A 14,053-nucleotide genomic window follows, 5' to 3' on the forward strand; every position below is an offset into this window, starting at 1 on the left:
CAGCATTCATCGAGACTCTTGTCCCTTTGCTCAGTTGGAATGTTTTTATGTGACCAAGTATATCTTTTTGATGTTGAATAAGTATATCTTTTTGATGCTATCTTTCTGTGAATATTTTTTCCTTAGATAAAGTCTCAGAGGTTCCAAGGAACATCTGTTACTAATTCATGCTACATAGAACGGAGAACTATGCTAAAAGTATGGCATCTACAGCTAATCAATCCCCATATTTTGAATAAGTGGGACTAAGTAGTAGCCATCGATGTGCCCTTTCTTACATCTCCTATGAAGACATTGGTTTTAGATGCATTCATGCTCCATTTTCATGGAGGTGATCAAAATGTTAGGGTTAGCCCTATAACTCTGAGTATTTGCTTCAATGTAACCCTTTTAGGATTATGAATATGCAGGCCTAAGAGCCAAGAGCAGCAACACTACTACAATGCAAAACGAGAAGAAAGTTAGAATAAGTACCCTATGCAGTTTCAAATTTCTTCTTGTGTCTATTATACACCATGCATTTGTGCACATGATTGCATATCCGAGTATGTATTCGTGATATTTGCATTCTGCAAGTTAATTATGTATGTCATGACTCTTATGTCATGTAATTGTACACTAATAGAGCTATTGATTTTGGTTGGTTAGATTTGGAATTTGTGCCTAGGTAGTGGTGTTGTAATGCAAATAGATATATCACTTGTGCCTGGGTAGTGGTGTTGCAGTGCAAATAGATATATCACTTAGAAGCATATTGTTGAAACCGTAGTTACCTGGATCTCGCAAAAAGTGGTTGCTTTGGCTACAGAGTCTCGATCCTGTGCTCCGTGACAAGGATTCTCGATTACTGACATTTTTTTAATTTAGGGATCTCGAACAACAAAATTGGTGATCTAGATCCTTGGCTATTGGGATCCACATCCCTCTCACCCAAATCATGGGTCCATGTGAGTGAAGTCAAACTTTCACCAACATGGAATCGAGTTTCTTTTACATCGGTATCGCAGATCACCAACACATTTTGAGATTCATTCACAACGTGAGCGTGGATCACCAGCATATTTGAGTTGGTTTGTCTGGATCACAACATTTTCATCGAACGCTAGAGCTTCTTTCATACCTGAGGACTGAAATTTGAGTCCTCATTTTTGGGTTTTCAGTTTCACTTATGAAACACACTCCAATGATAATATAATTTAAAAGATATTAAAAAAAAATGGGATTCTTTGTATTTAATCAACTGTGGTTTTTGAGTTCAGGAATAACATTTATCATATTATTCAACGGATTTTGTTCTCATGCTAGAGCGCCTTAGTTAATTGTTCTAGGGGAGCCTCAATTCTAAGGGACACGGACCTCTATTTCATATACTTTATCATTCGATGCTGTACAAATTTGGATGGTATTCCCATCATGTCAGGATCATGATCCCTTTAACTCGCATTGTACCGATCTCGATCACTATCCTATTGATCTTTGTGCATCTCTTGATTCCAGTAACTATGATTGAAACCCTGAATTACGTTCGAGGGTTTAACATGGGATCAAAGCAATAATGAACCTTTTCAGAATGAATTCGTGTAGCTGTGAGTATTCATTCTGCAACACGGTAGTGTATTGAGAGAGAAACCATGACTGAAATCACCTCATTAGGGCCAAGTCATCTCTACATATGTTGACTATAAGACTGGCTATGAACTCATCAAAACCTGAAATTTCTCGAGGGCCCTTTACATTCTCCTTATCCAAAAGCATTGATACCCATTCAAATAAAATGTTTATTGGCCTATTAAGAATTTTTGGGTAGTCATTGAAGAGAATATGTAGATCTCACATTCATCATGCTTTGTTCCATTGAATCCAAGCTCTGAGAAATTCCTCTTTACCCATCTCAGCTACCTCAAGAAGGTTGCCAGAGGAAAGCATGAAGGAGTTCTGTTTTTCGTGATTCTCATCTTTAATAAGCAGTGGAGGTTATTGTGCTTGATACACACGTGGACTATTGTTGGAGTGTCGTCCTGATTGGATAAGTCTCCCCACATCCCTAAGTGTCTATCGTCAAATATCCGTAGTGGTTAAATTTACAGAAGTCGAGAGTCAAGAAGTTCTGTGTTTGTTGGAGATCTTTTTCTTTGGTGTCTTTCATGTAATGCCTAATGTTTGAAGCCCAGTAATACGTGTAACTATCCAAGTTGTATCAAATTAGGTGGGGTGGTTCATCAATCATCATCTTGTGGATGCACCTCTTAGCACACCTTTCTGTACTCTACTCAGTTTTGCAAGATATCTTTTTCTTCTTTTGTTTTTGTTGAGGAGAGGGTAAAACAGCAAGGAAGGGGTACTCTACTTATGGTAGGAATGGAATTCAAAACATTATGTCATGGCATGCCGACACCCTGACCACCTATTCCTTAAGCATTTCCTAGTATTGGAAGATACCTGAGACTTCAGAAGATGCAAGTTTAGGTTGATTTACTTAGTACTTTTATTACTTGTATGATTAGAACTAACATTAATCTTCTTTAAGATGCATATATTTCATCCAAGATCTAAAGTAATCTGGATATGGAATATTGAGATCATTGCATTCCTTGTTTTATCTTTTATAATGATACTTTTTGTTGTGCTTTTCTTTTCATAATTTCCAACCTTTTTATAATAATGATTTTCACAATGTAAAACTTTAGTTGAAGATGTGTTTTAGTGAAATATGTGACAACGTTTCAAATTTAAGAATTTATTATGTTATCCATTTCCTTAAATATATTTTTCCTTGCTAATGCAGATCTTTCCATCTTTGGAGCATCCATGGCTGGGGCTTGTATGGGTTTTCTTATGCATAATCGGCACAAGGCATCTTGTTTTATGGGTGATACTGGTTCCTTGGCACTAGGTGGAGGGTTAGCTGCCATGGCTGCTTGTACAGGGATGTTTTTCCCACTCTTTATTTCATCCGGCATCTTTGTCATTGAAGTATCATCTGTTATGGCACAGGTATTCTTCTCCATTTTGTTTTCTTGTAGTTGGGTTTCTTAGTTGCACATGAAACATTATGTAATACCAATATATCAAAATTACTTAGCAGAAATAAATATCATGGAATTTAAAATTATGAGAATTGAAACTTGTGGAGATAAAATTATTTTCATTAATGTGAAAGGAGGCTTCATGTCAACCTATATAGAAGTGTTGTGCAGACCAAACTGGCTGAGCCAAAAAAATCATCAATCACTGTCTTCATTAGGTATTGGTATTTTTTTTATGCATTTTGACCACCTTTTATCTGGCATTTTTAACATTTTGGTTGGTCATATTACTTTCGGGTTAGTGATTAGTTTTGGTCATTAACTTTTATTTAATCTCCTATTAATTATTTTGTTTTGTTGATTGTTCTGTTCTTTGTTAATCAATGCAAACCATAATTACTCTCCACCGTTGTCGCGTTTCCTGTTCCAAAACCGGATTCCGCGTTTCAGTTAAGGAATCTCCACGGAAACTGCTTTTCGCAACCAAGGAAACTTGATTCCTTAATTTCGACATCTCGATTCAACACATCTTTAGATACCATTTATCGGAACAAAGGAAACTTGATTCCTTAATTTTGCAATCTCGATCCAACACATATTTAGAAACTTGAACCCATTAATTGTGGGTAGACGTTCCCAATATATCGAATCTGGATTCCAGCAATGATTAATTCTTCATTCCACGTCAATTGGAGTAGAAATCTTCCTTCGAGTACTTCTACTTGTTACAGGGTTTCATTATTTTACTTGTGCCACTTGGATGGCCTTTACTTTAAATTTAAAATATAACTGGTAAATACAATATATACAATTAAAAGTAAAACCATGGTGTAGACATTATCCTATTTTGTCTTTATAATAATGAAGTCAAAATCACAATTTAGAACTATTTGTCTTTTGTATATAATGACCGTAAGTTCAATGGTCAATGCGATCACTTTAAAATTTGGAAAACCTGCTAATAAGAGACATGCAATATGGGTTCTAAAGTTGATGATGCTCAAGATGTGCTTGTGGCTTCCTTCTCCATAAAAATGAAATCTTGATTCCTGTTAGGGGTCATCAAACACATTCCATAGTCCATATTATTGTAAATCTCTATCTCAAACTGTCATGGATCTCTGATCCATATACTTCAGAAACTTGATTCTAAATATGTTAGAATCACTATTCGAAATAGCAACATATCTCTGTTCCACATGTCAGAAACTCGATTCCATAGATGTCAGAATCTTGATTCCGCATATTAATGAATCTTGACTCCTGGAGTGTCGATTTCAGGGAGATGGGAATCTCAATTCCAAGGTGGACGAAATCTTGATTCCATATGTGGATGAAACCTTGGATCTATTTCAGTCGAAACACAATTATCAAAAACTAGGAATTTCGTTCCTAGCGATTCCTATTGTACGAACAACGATTCCTAAGACAATAACCTTTTAGTCGGTCGTGATACTACGATTCCGGTTCCTAAAGCGATTCGGATTCTGAGGCGTTTCCAACAAATATGAGACAAACTCAGTGACAACTCATGGACTTAAATGGATAAACTGTCAACTATGATTCAGTGATCCAGGCTTTAAAATATTGAATCATAGAAGACATGGGGACACTGTTGAAAGATAAGATTAACAACATTTAGGATGGTTTTCATGGTTAAGAGATGCATAGGAGGAGTCATAAGGATTGAAGATTTTTAAAGGGATAGTGAGTCACATTCTAACTGCAAGAGAGTACAAGTTATTCATGAAAAGGCATGGGTTGTTTGTGTCAAAGCATGATTTATGTTATATGAGGTCATGTAATTCATGACCATTGTGAGACCTAGATGCAATTTCTGATTTGATTGGTACCTGTAAGGAGCAATTAGCAAGGCAATCAAATCAGTGGTCGGATGATGGGGCTGGCATGATTGATTCTGTCTCTGTTTAAAACGACGTAGACGTGCATTCTCAAAAGAAAAGATGTAGATGTGGCTTCTCTCAGTCTAATAGAAGGTAGCGTTGTATGCAAGTTAGTGTTAGCTGTTAAGTCGTTAACCTTTACCTCAAAAAAAATAAAATAATGCTTCTGTTAAGACACAGGTAATGATAAAATTTTGAGAAACAGTTCACAAGTAACATCTTCAGCATAATGGTAGAGGCTTTACTCTTACCACAAAAGCTTGTGGGTTTAAATCCCATAATGGGCATTGTTTCCATAACAATATAATATAAAAAAATACGGTACCACGTGTCTAAGATCTCTTGACCCTTAATGTCAGAGCCCTAAAACGATGACATGTATGGATCAAGGTCGGACATGTTTACTGGTTGAGGTGTTGACAAGCAGCGCAAGGTAAGGTAAAACTTGGACTATTTGTTTAACATTGTGCAAGATGCCATTGTGAACATGATATCTTCCTGCGAACAATAGAGTGACCATTGATTTTACGAAGTTGATGCAAGTATTGAGTTTTGCTAGGAGTCCAAAACAATTTGATTGTGTTGATTATGGTGAAAAATGATTTTTAATGTTTTTGGAATTTTTGGGAATCTTTTTTGAGAAATTGGCCGTACAGAACAAATCAAAGAATGCTGCACATGGACCAAGCACATGGGAAACATGGCAGATGCGAGGTCCAAATGGCCAGTGGACCCCACAGGAACCTTTTGGGCCCCGATGTGGCCTCCTTCGTGGGCCACCTAGAACTGATGTCATCATGACGTGGGTGTCTAGGTCTTTATTGAATACTTGTGTTTGTTAATGGGGCCAATGTGTTACTTTTATTTACTCACATGTAATGGGATTTGAGTGGCAGCCCTTGGTTATTTATAGATACCTAAGGTCAAAGATACTTTGGACCATAGTTGCTGGAACCTTGTAGGGAAGGTCATGGACCCGCTCCATAACCTCGATCCCACGATTCGAACTAGGAATCTTAGATGGAATGCGGATCCCTATATTGTGATCCTCGTTCCCAGCGTGTTTGAACCGCGGTTCACAAGTGTATGATTCAGTGCATATAATGTTTTATCTATTCATAAATGTTTCATATGCATTGATTTAAGTTTGTGCCCCATGGTATTGTGAACCCACGCATCATTTGCCATCCCTTAAAACTTACTTGTGTGATTCCTTCCTCATGGAATCGTGCTTCCCTATGACAAGGATCCCTCTCCCTTGATATAGGATCATATAGGTGATGATCCTGACAACAAGGAGCTTCTAGCAATACACAGTTCTGCAGACCCGAGGCAGCTCCCGCTCTTGGGAACACACCTGCACCGGTTGCTTAGGGGCTGGACAAAATGTAACTTGAAGACCCATCCTATGTCTAAAGTTCTCATATACATGCTTTCTTTTGATTGACGACATGTGTGAGTTTGTTAAAAGTAAAACGCGGAGATCCCATGGAATATCTTGTTTGTCTCCTCTCATGTGAAGGGAGAGAGAAGCTCCCCATGAGTGGAATGGCCCTTCGTTCTCTCTATACCTTTTTCAATTTAAACATAATGTGGAAATCAAATATCGAAAATTTTTTAAGGGCTCATATAATAATTGATCTAGTGTTATGTATAGTTTGAAATCAAAGATAACTAGGGTTTGGAAACCTAGGGGATAAGTTGTTAAGTGCCAACCTTTGACTGATAATAACTTATCAAAGAATGGATGTCTTGAATGAAGCCTCTCTCACCTCATGGATTTCCTTGTCATAACGCACATTGCTCCTTCTTAAGAAGAAGATTCTAGAGCCTTAAAAAACCTTAGCTCTCATCTATAAATGGAGGCCATGAGGAGCCCATTTTCTATTTAGCCCAATATGGTGTTATGTTACCAAAATTTCATTAAATGTCATTCTTAGTCTCCCATGCCCAACTCCAAAGAGCTGGCCTTGTGTAGAACTTAACCCATAGCAATTGTTAGGCATTTCATGGTCCATGGTGCATAGAACTACATGGACATCAACCCATAAGCCTTTCATGCAACCCTCCATCTTCCTCTTGGGCTTTATCGACCTTCACCATGTCTGCAATCAGCTGCAATTGAGGTGAATTTCAGTGTGTTGGCCTTTGGAGCCCCATTTCATACCTATGTGATGGCCTAGATTGGTTGAGTATCACCTTGGTGAGACTCTAAGTTCCAGGCACCATTGATAACAGTTTTGGAGCATTATTCTACTATATACAGCAGACCTTTTAGCCTCGTATCAGTCTCCATTCTCATTCATTTTAGTGAGAATCAAATAGCTTCTTTGGATTTCCAAAGATTGGAGCATGGTGGATCTCATATCCTGGTGCTATCGAAGGTGGAAATCCGGCATGGGCTACATTAGTCCCTTGAGGTAATCTTGGGTAACTTTCTGTTGTTGGTTTAAGGATTCCCATGGTACTTTCTTGCTTTGTAACTTCAATGGCATGTGAGTTTATGTGAATGCGAAATTGAGATTGCATTCTAAGTATTTGGTTCGTATTTGTTTGAGTTTTATGCCTCGGCCTGTTATTTTTGTGCAGAATTTTGTCCAACTGTATATTGTTTTGTAGAATGCAGTCTCAGTTCTGTTTTCGATTGGAAATGTCCAAGGCGGCAAGGCTAGAGGAGTCATTTGGGACTTGTTTCAGCCACACATGTGGTGATTTTGAGTTTCTTCACATTGTTGTAATGCTGTAATTTATATTTTAAGTGCTACATTTATGTGCTCATATGAGCTTGTTATGTTAAAATTTTAAATTGTACACCCTAGCTACTCTATAGTCTTAAAGCTTTCATTGGTACAAGACGGGCCTATAGAGCCCCATTTTCTGTTCAATTTAGTCTGTTCAATTTAATCTATTCAATTTAGTGTGTCTTAGAGTGTCTTGAAGTCTCTTGTTACTAAGGACTGTTGCTGCCGCTAATGTAATTTTGGTGGAATTGCTCAAAGATGACGAGTTTATTGGCCAAAATACTTCACATGGAGGTAGAAGGTTGTCTGTGTGATCCACATTGAGCAACTCACGCCCTTAATCACCCAATGCCCACCACTGCAAACCTGTGCTAATACTGCGCAAGTCACAAGGGAAGTCTGATGTGGGAGGCAAAGAATATTTGGGCTAAGAAAACCATTTTGGCTACTACGGCGATTAATTATGCTAGGGAGTATGAAACTTGCCGAACGGCCAATGAGATTATGGACAAGTTCAAGAGAGTCTTTACTCATCCTTCTTTGAGCTGTAAGGTCATGGCATTGAAGAGGTTGTGGACTACGTAGGCAAGAGGGCTCAAAACTTGCGCACGATGTGCAAAATTTCAAGCTCATGGTTTGTGACCTTTGAAGGAGCTGATATCAGTTTTGATGACTCCCTTCAAGCATGTCTGATGACTCCCTTCAAGCGTGTCAACTTATCACCACCTTGCTGCCATCATGGGATCGCTTCTCTTCTACTATCACCACCCGGGACACTACAATTACATTTGATGTGCTCATCAGGACCCTCTAAGCTAAGGCAGAGAGGGGCTTGGCATGACCCAGTCCACCTGGTAAACTCTCAACCTTCCTTTCAAAGTTCTAAGAAAAGGGGGCAAGCTAACGGGAGGCTAAGGGGAAGGCTAAGGTGGTTGAGCCTCACCCTAAGGCACATGAACCACCTAACCCTCCTCCTAGGCCAAATCAAAACAAAGTAGGCTCACTTAGGAAGGATTCTAGTAAGGGTTAATGTTTCAGTTGCAAGAGATATAGGCATACTATTCGATATTGCGAGGCTAATCCTCAACTTGACACTGGAGAGCGACCCACAACGCTGGTGCCAATGTTAGGAAGGAGAGGGCGTGTATGGTCTTTGAGACTTTGTTTGTCGACGGGCAAGGGCCAACCTATGGTGTTTTGACTTTGGGGCTACCGTGCATGTATGGAACACCAAGGTTAGTTATTGTGACTTTCGTGAAATTGAGCCCAGGAAGCAATGGATTTTTATGAGTGGAAAGCAAGGCAAGGAATCCTAGGAGTGGGTGATTTTTGTTCATGAGCTTGCTGATGATAATATAATCATTTTGAAACAAGCTCTTTGCACATCTAGCATGCGAAAGAGCTTGGTATCAGTCCCTAAGCTGAAATCAATTCAACATGCCTTACACAACTAAGAAAAACATAGTGGTCGAGAGAAGAAATATGACCTTGGTGGAGATGGTGAGGAGCATATGATGGGGCAGCACCAACCTCACCCTCAATTTTTTGGGTGAGACGGTTCTAGCCACAAGGTATATCCTTAATCAGACTCTCCCTCTAAGGCGGTCAAACCCTACCAAATATTCACCAGTTGCATTCCTTCTCTTGATCACTTAAGGGTATTTGGGGGTGTGCAGCTCATGTCCTTGTCCCCCAAGTGAATAGAACCAAGTTGGATCCCAAAACCATCAAATGTGTGTTTATCGGATACCCTCAGGGAAGGGGTTACAGTTTTACAACTTTGACATGGGGGCCATCATAGAAAGTACGGATGCCCACGTCTCTGATGATGAATTCCTTGATGGCAAGCATAGTTTTAAGGAAGGTTTAAAAAAATAGATCGGTGACCCGAATCGGTGCCACCCATACCTATTTCGGATCGGTCGATCAGTTCGGAAAGTCGGCTTAATCAACAATTTTTGCCCAAAAGTTTTTCAAAAAATCATTATAAATTTCTAAAAATAGTGTTCTTTTAGTTTCTAAAAGAAATTAGGAGTGGTGCATTATGTACTTTTGTTATTTTGTAAAATTAGTGTTTTAAAAATTGGTGACCCAATCTGGAATCGGGCAATCCAGATCGGGTATTGCCAAGACTATACCGGATTCGAGAAAAAATTGAGATTTGACCATTTTTACCAGTTCTGACATCATCTGACATCATGAAACCAAATTGGATTGAGGAAGGGGCACTTTTGAAATTTTTTATAAAAACAAAGAGCCAACCTTCAAAATGAGATCACGTGGGATCATATCCCCAACAACACACCCACCAACCACCTAACACCTCACGTGTATAATAATAAAGCTAGTTGTGAGCTTTTTATAGACCTTGAACTTCTTGTGGCTCTTCGATGTGGGACAAGGCCCATTCCTCCCATTTTAAATCGCAATAATATCTCTTTTTTTGACCAACTAATATCTCTCTCTCCACCCCCTTCACGCCTCCACCCACAACCACTCCTGACCAACTAATCTCTCTCTCTCCACCCCCACTATTGCCTCCACCCACGACCACCCCCGATCAACAAATATATCTCTCCCCCTCTCTTTCCACCCCCGTCGCACCTCCACCCATGACCACCCCTCTGCCCAAATACTTTAACGTGTCTCTCTCTAGTAATCGATTATAAAATTTTAATTATATGAATACGGTCACATTAAAATTAATTTAATATTATTATGTTGAATAAATATAATTATACAAAAATCGCTAACTTATTTAATATAATTATGTTAAAATTGTTATTGCTATATTGAAATTTTTATTGTTATAAATACATTAAAACATCTCATAATTTAAAATATTTAATTGCTACGTTATCAAAAAAATTATTATTGTTTCATAGATTATGTTATTTTCATATTTAGTCTAGATTGTATTTTTAAATAATATATTCAATTTTTACAAATATTGATAACAAATTTATTGTTAATTTTTTATTATTACAATAAATTATTTTATACAGCAATAAAAATTTGATATAATTTTGAATTCTATTAAGTTGTTATATAGAAATTTTTGTATCATGTTTATTATAATTAATAATTATATATTGATAACCAAATCTTGTATTTTATTTATTAATTATACATTCAGACAAGAAAATAACGTCTCAGTATTTACCTATTTTTACAGAGTACCAAAAGTACATAATGCACCCCTCCTAATTTCTTTTAGAAACTAAAAGAACACTATTTTTTGTAATTGTTTTGGGTCAAAATTGTCGATTCGACCGATTCTCCAAACTGATCCACCAATCCCGCGCGGATATGGGTGAAACCAATTCGGGTCACCAATCCATTTTTTTAAACCTTAGTAAAAATAGGTGAATACTAAGATGCTATTTTCTTGTCTGGAGGTATAATTAATAAATAAAATACAAGATTTTGTTATCCATATATAATTATTAATTATAATATACATGATTCAAGGATTTCTATATAACATCTTAATACAATTCAAAATTATATCAAATTTTTATTGCCGCATCAAATAAGTTATTGTAATAATAACAAATTAACAATAAATTTTTTGTTAATATTTGTGAAAAATTATATTATTTAAAAATACAATCTAGACTAACTATGAAAATAACATAATCTATATAACAATAATAATTTGTTAAATAACATAGCAATTTAATATATTAAATTATGTGATGTTTTAATGTATTTGTAACAATAAAAATTTCAATATGGCAATAACAATTTTAACATAATTATATTAAATAAGTTAACAATTTTTACATAATTATATTTATTCAACATAATAATATTAAATTAATTTTAATGTGACTGTATTCATATAATTAAAATTTTATAGTAGATTACTAGAGAGAGACACGCTAAAGTATTGGGGTGGGAGTGGTCGTGGGTGGAGAGAGAGAGGGAGAGATATATTAGTTGGATGGGAGTGGTTGTGGGTGGAGGCGTGGGGGGGTGGAGAGAGAGAGATATTAGTTGGTCGTGGGTGGAGGGGGTGGAGAGAGATATTATTGCGATTTGAAATGGGAGGGATGGGACCTGTCCCACATCGAAGAGCCACAAAAGTTTTAAGTCTATAAAAAACTCGCAAGTAACTTTATTATCATACACGTGAGGTGTCAGATGGCTGGTGGGTGTGTTGTTGGGGATATGGCCCCATGTGATCCCACTTGCAGGTTGGCTCTTTGTTTTATAAAAACTTTCAGAAGTTCCCCTTCCTCAATCCAATTCGGTTTTATGATGTCAGAATTGGTAAGAATGGCCAAATCCCATTTTTTCCTCGGATCCGACATGGTCTCATCGATTCCCGATCCGGATCGGGTTACCGATTTTTAAAATGCTAAGCAAGCTGACGTTTATGAGTTGGCTCGTGACGTAGTTGAGAACCAACTCACTCCTCCATGTCTCAACCACTTAGGAGGGGCCAAAGAACTAGAAGACCACCTGAATTTTTAACCTACCTATGGCAGTACTATGAGAGGATAAGTGAGAAATGGGTGATGAGCCAACTACCTTTCTAGAAGCCGAAAAGAGCTCTAAAAAGAATGGTTGGAAACCATAAGTGATGAAATCCATTCAATGGTACAAAACGTGTATGGGAGCTTGTCCCACTTCCACTCATTGAAAGGCGAGGGTAAGTTAGAAAAATACAAAGGTAAACTAGTAGCCAAAGGCCTCGCCCAAAGGCAAGGACTTAATGGTACATCAAATTTGATGAGACCTTAACTAGACAACGATTCATATCTAATGAGGAGGATCATGTGTGTATGTAAGAGTGACATTGTGTTTCTCTCATTTTATGTGGATGGCATTCTAATTACTAGTAACTCAATGATCCTATCTTGGCATATGAAGGCCTTGTTATCGAGTCACGTTTACATGAAAGACCTTGGCGAGGCATTATATGTGTCGGGGGTGAAAATCATAAGAAATAGATCGGCTCGTACCATCTAACTATCCCAGGCCACGTATTGCAAAATTTTCTATGGATGGATGTAAGCACATCCACTAAATGAAAATGAAGTCAAGCCTTGACATGTGCCTTACGACCAAAAGCGAGAAAAGAACAATGGAGAGAGTATCATATCGTGGCACCATTGGTTCCCTTATTTACACCACAATGGGTACAAGACCCAACTTAGCCTATGCCCAAAGCCTAATAAGGAGAATCCAAAGGAACCTGGGAGTGAAGCATTGGAAAGCGGTCAAGCGAATTCTGAGATATTTAAACAACTGATTTTGCTCTTATTTATGGGGATGCTCCGGACATGACTGTGCATGGAGGCTTAGATGCCCATTAGCAAGGTGACTTAGACCAACTCAAGTCCATATCGGCTTACCTATTTATTTTGGGTGGTGGGGTTGTTTTTTGGCACTCAAAGAAACAGACGACACTAGCTCAATCCAACATGGAAGCCGAGTTTGTTGCCTTTTGTATGGTTACTAAGCAGTGTGGATTAGAAAGATCTTTAATCAGTTGAAATTTGACTCCGTTAAGTGTGGAACTGTGTGCATTATGTGTGATAATTACGCCACAATTTATGCAGCTAAGGAACCAATATTCCATAGCCAATCTAAGCACATTAAGGTAAAATATTACCATAATTGCAATGAGATCGCAGGCCGTGAAGTCAATCTACCAGACATTTGCTCTGAGGTAGTGCAGGCGGACCCTTTGTCAAATGGGTATGTGGCTAATGTGTTTTCGAAATGTGATGAAACTTCTGGTTGTAATACATGAGAAAGTATGTGTATGGGTTATGGGTAAGGAATGTAGTGAGACACAATCTATTTGTACATAAGGCCTCAAAAGTCTAAGTGAGAGTTGGTAGGCTTGTGTGGCCTTTTAAGGCCTTAAAACGGGGTAACTCATTTCCTTTATTGTTTGTTGGCTCTAGTGGGAGCTTGGGCAGATAGTTGGGGGGCTCGTCTACCCTTGTGTCAGGCGACGTAGGAAATTCAAAGAAGAACAGAAAATCAATAATAATTCAGGCCAAGCAGAAGTAGCAAATAGAAGAAACCTATGGTTTCTTCATCAAACCAACTAAGGCTTCTAAATTCACGTGGAATGATCCCCTCTAGGCCCCAGGCACCTCTTAAGTAACAATGTTTAATGTTCAAGGACATTAAATGTCCATACAATAAATAAAATGACACAAGTTGTAACTTAAGTGACTTTTAAACTAAATGACCATGACATTAAATAACATGCTTAAAAGGTCCCCAATTGGTCTAAAAAATAAAAAATAATTGTACATAACCCTAAATAACTTGAAAATCATCCTGAGGAATGCTTCATGTTCTTCTTGTTAGCCCTTCTAAGAGGAATCTACTGCTCCCATAGACGATACTCGGAAAG

The 14,053-nt window shown here is 37.8% G+C and overlaps 1 protein-coding gene across 13 annotated transcripts in view; it reads left to right on the forward strand.

The window, feature by feature from the left end:
• The window catches only part of TRANS11 (translocase 11), a 78,996-nt gene that overhangs the window by 39,160 nt on the left and 25,783 nt on the right, over positions 1–14,053 (forward strand). For 8 of the 13 annotated variants that reach the window (XR_016050900.1, XR_016050891.1, XR_016050890.1 and 5 more), the window contains one exon: positions 2,786–2,994. Coding sequence is in view for 7 of the 13 variants with exons in the window: in XM_088860315.1 (XP_088716441.1) it covers positions 2,786–2,994 (209 nt within the window). In the remaining 6 variants the exon portion in view is untranslated. Of the gene's footprint in view, positions 1–2,785; positions 2,995–7,549; positions 7,952–14,053 lie in introns of those variants that run through there. The other 5 variants (XR_016050892.1, XR_016050888.1, XM_088860314.1 and 2 more) reach the window with 2 other exon arrangements.

This window comes from Amborella trichopoda, chromosome 3, assembly GCF_054954075.1.
Source record: "Amborella trichopoda isolate Santa Cruz 75 chromosome 3, AtrichopodaSantaCruz75HAP2 v2.0, whole genome shotgun sequence".
Taxonomy (NCBI): domain Eukaryota; kingdom Viridiplantae; phylum Streptophyta; class Magnoliopsida; order Amborellales; family Amborellaceae; genus Amborella; species Amborella trichopoda.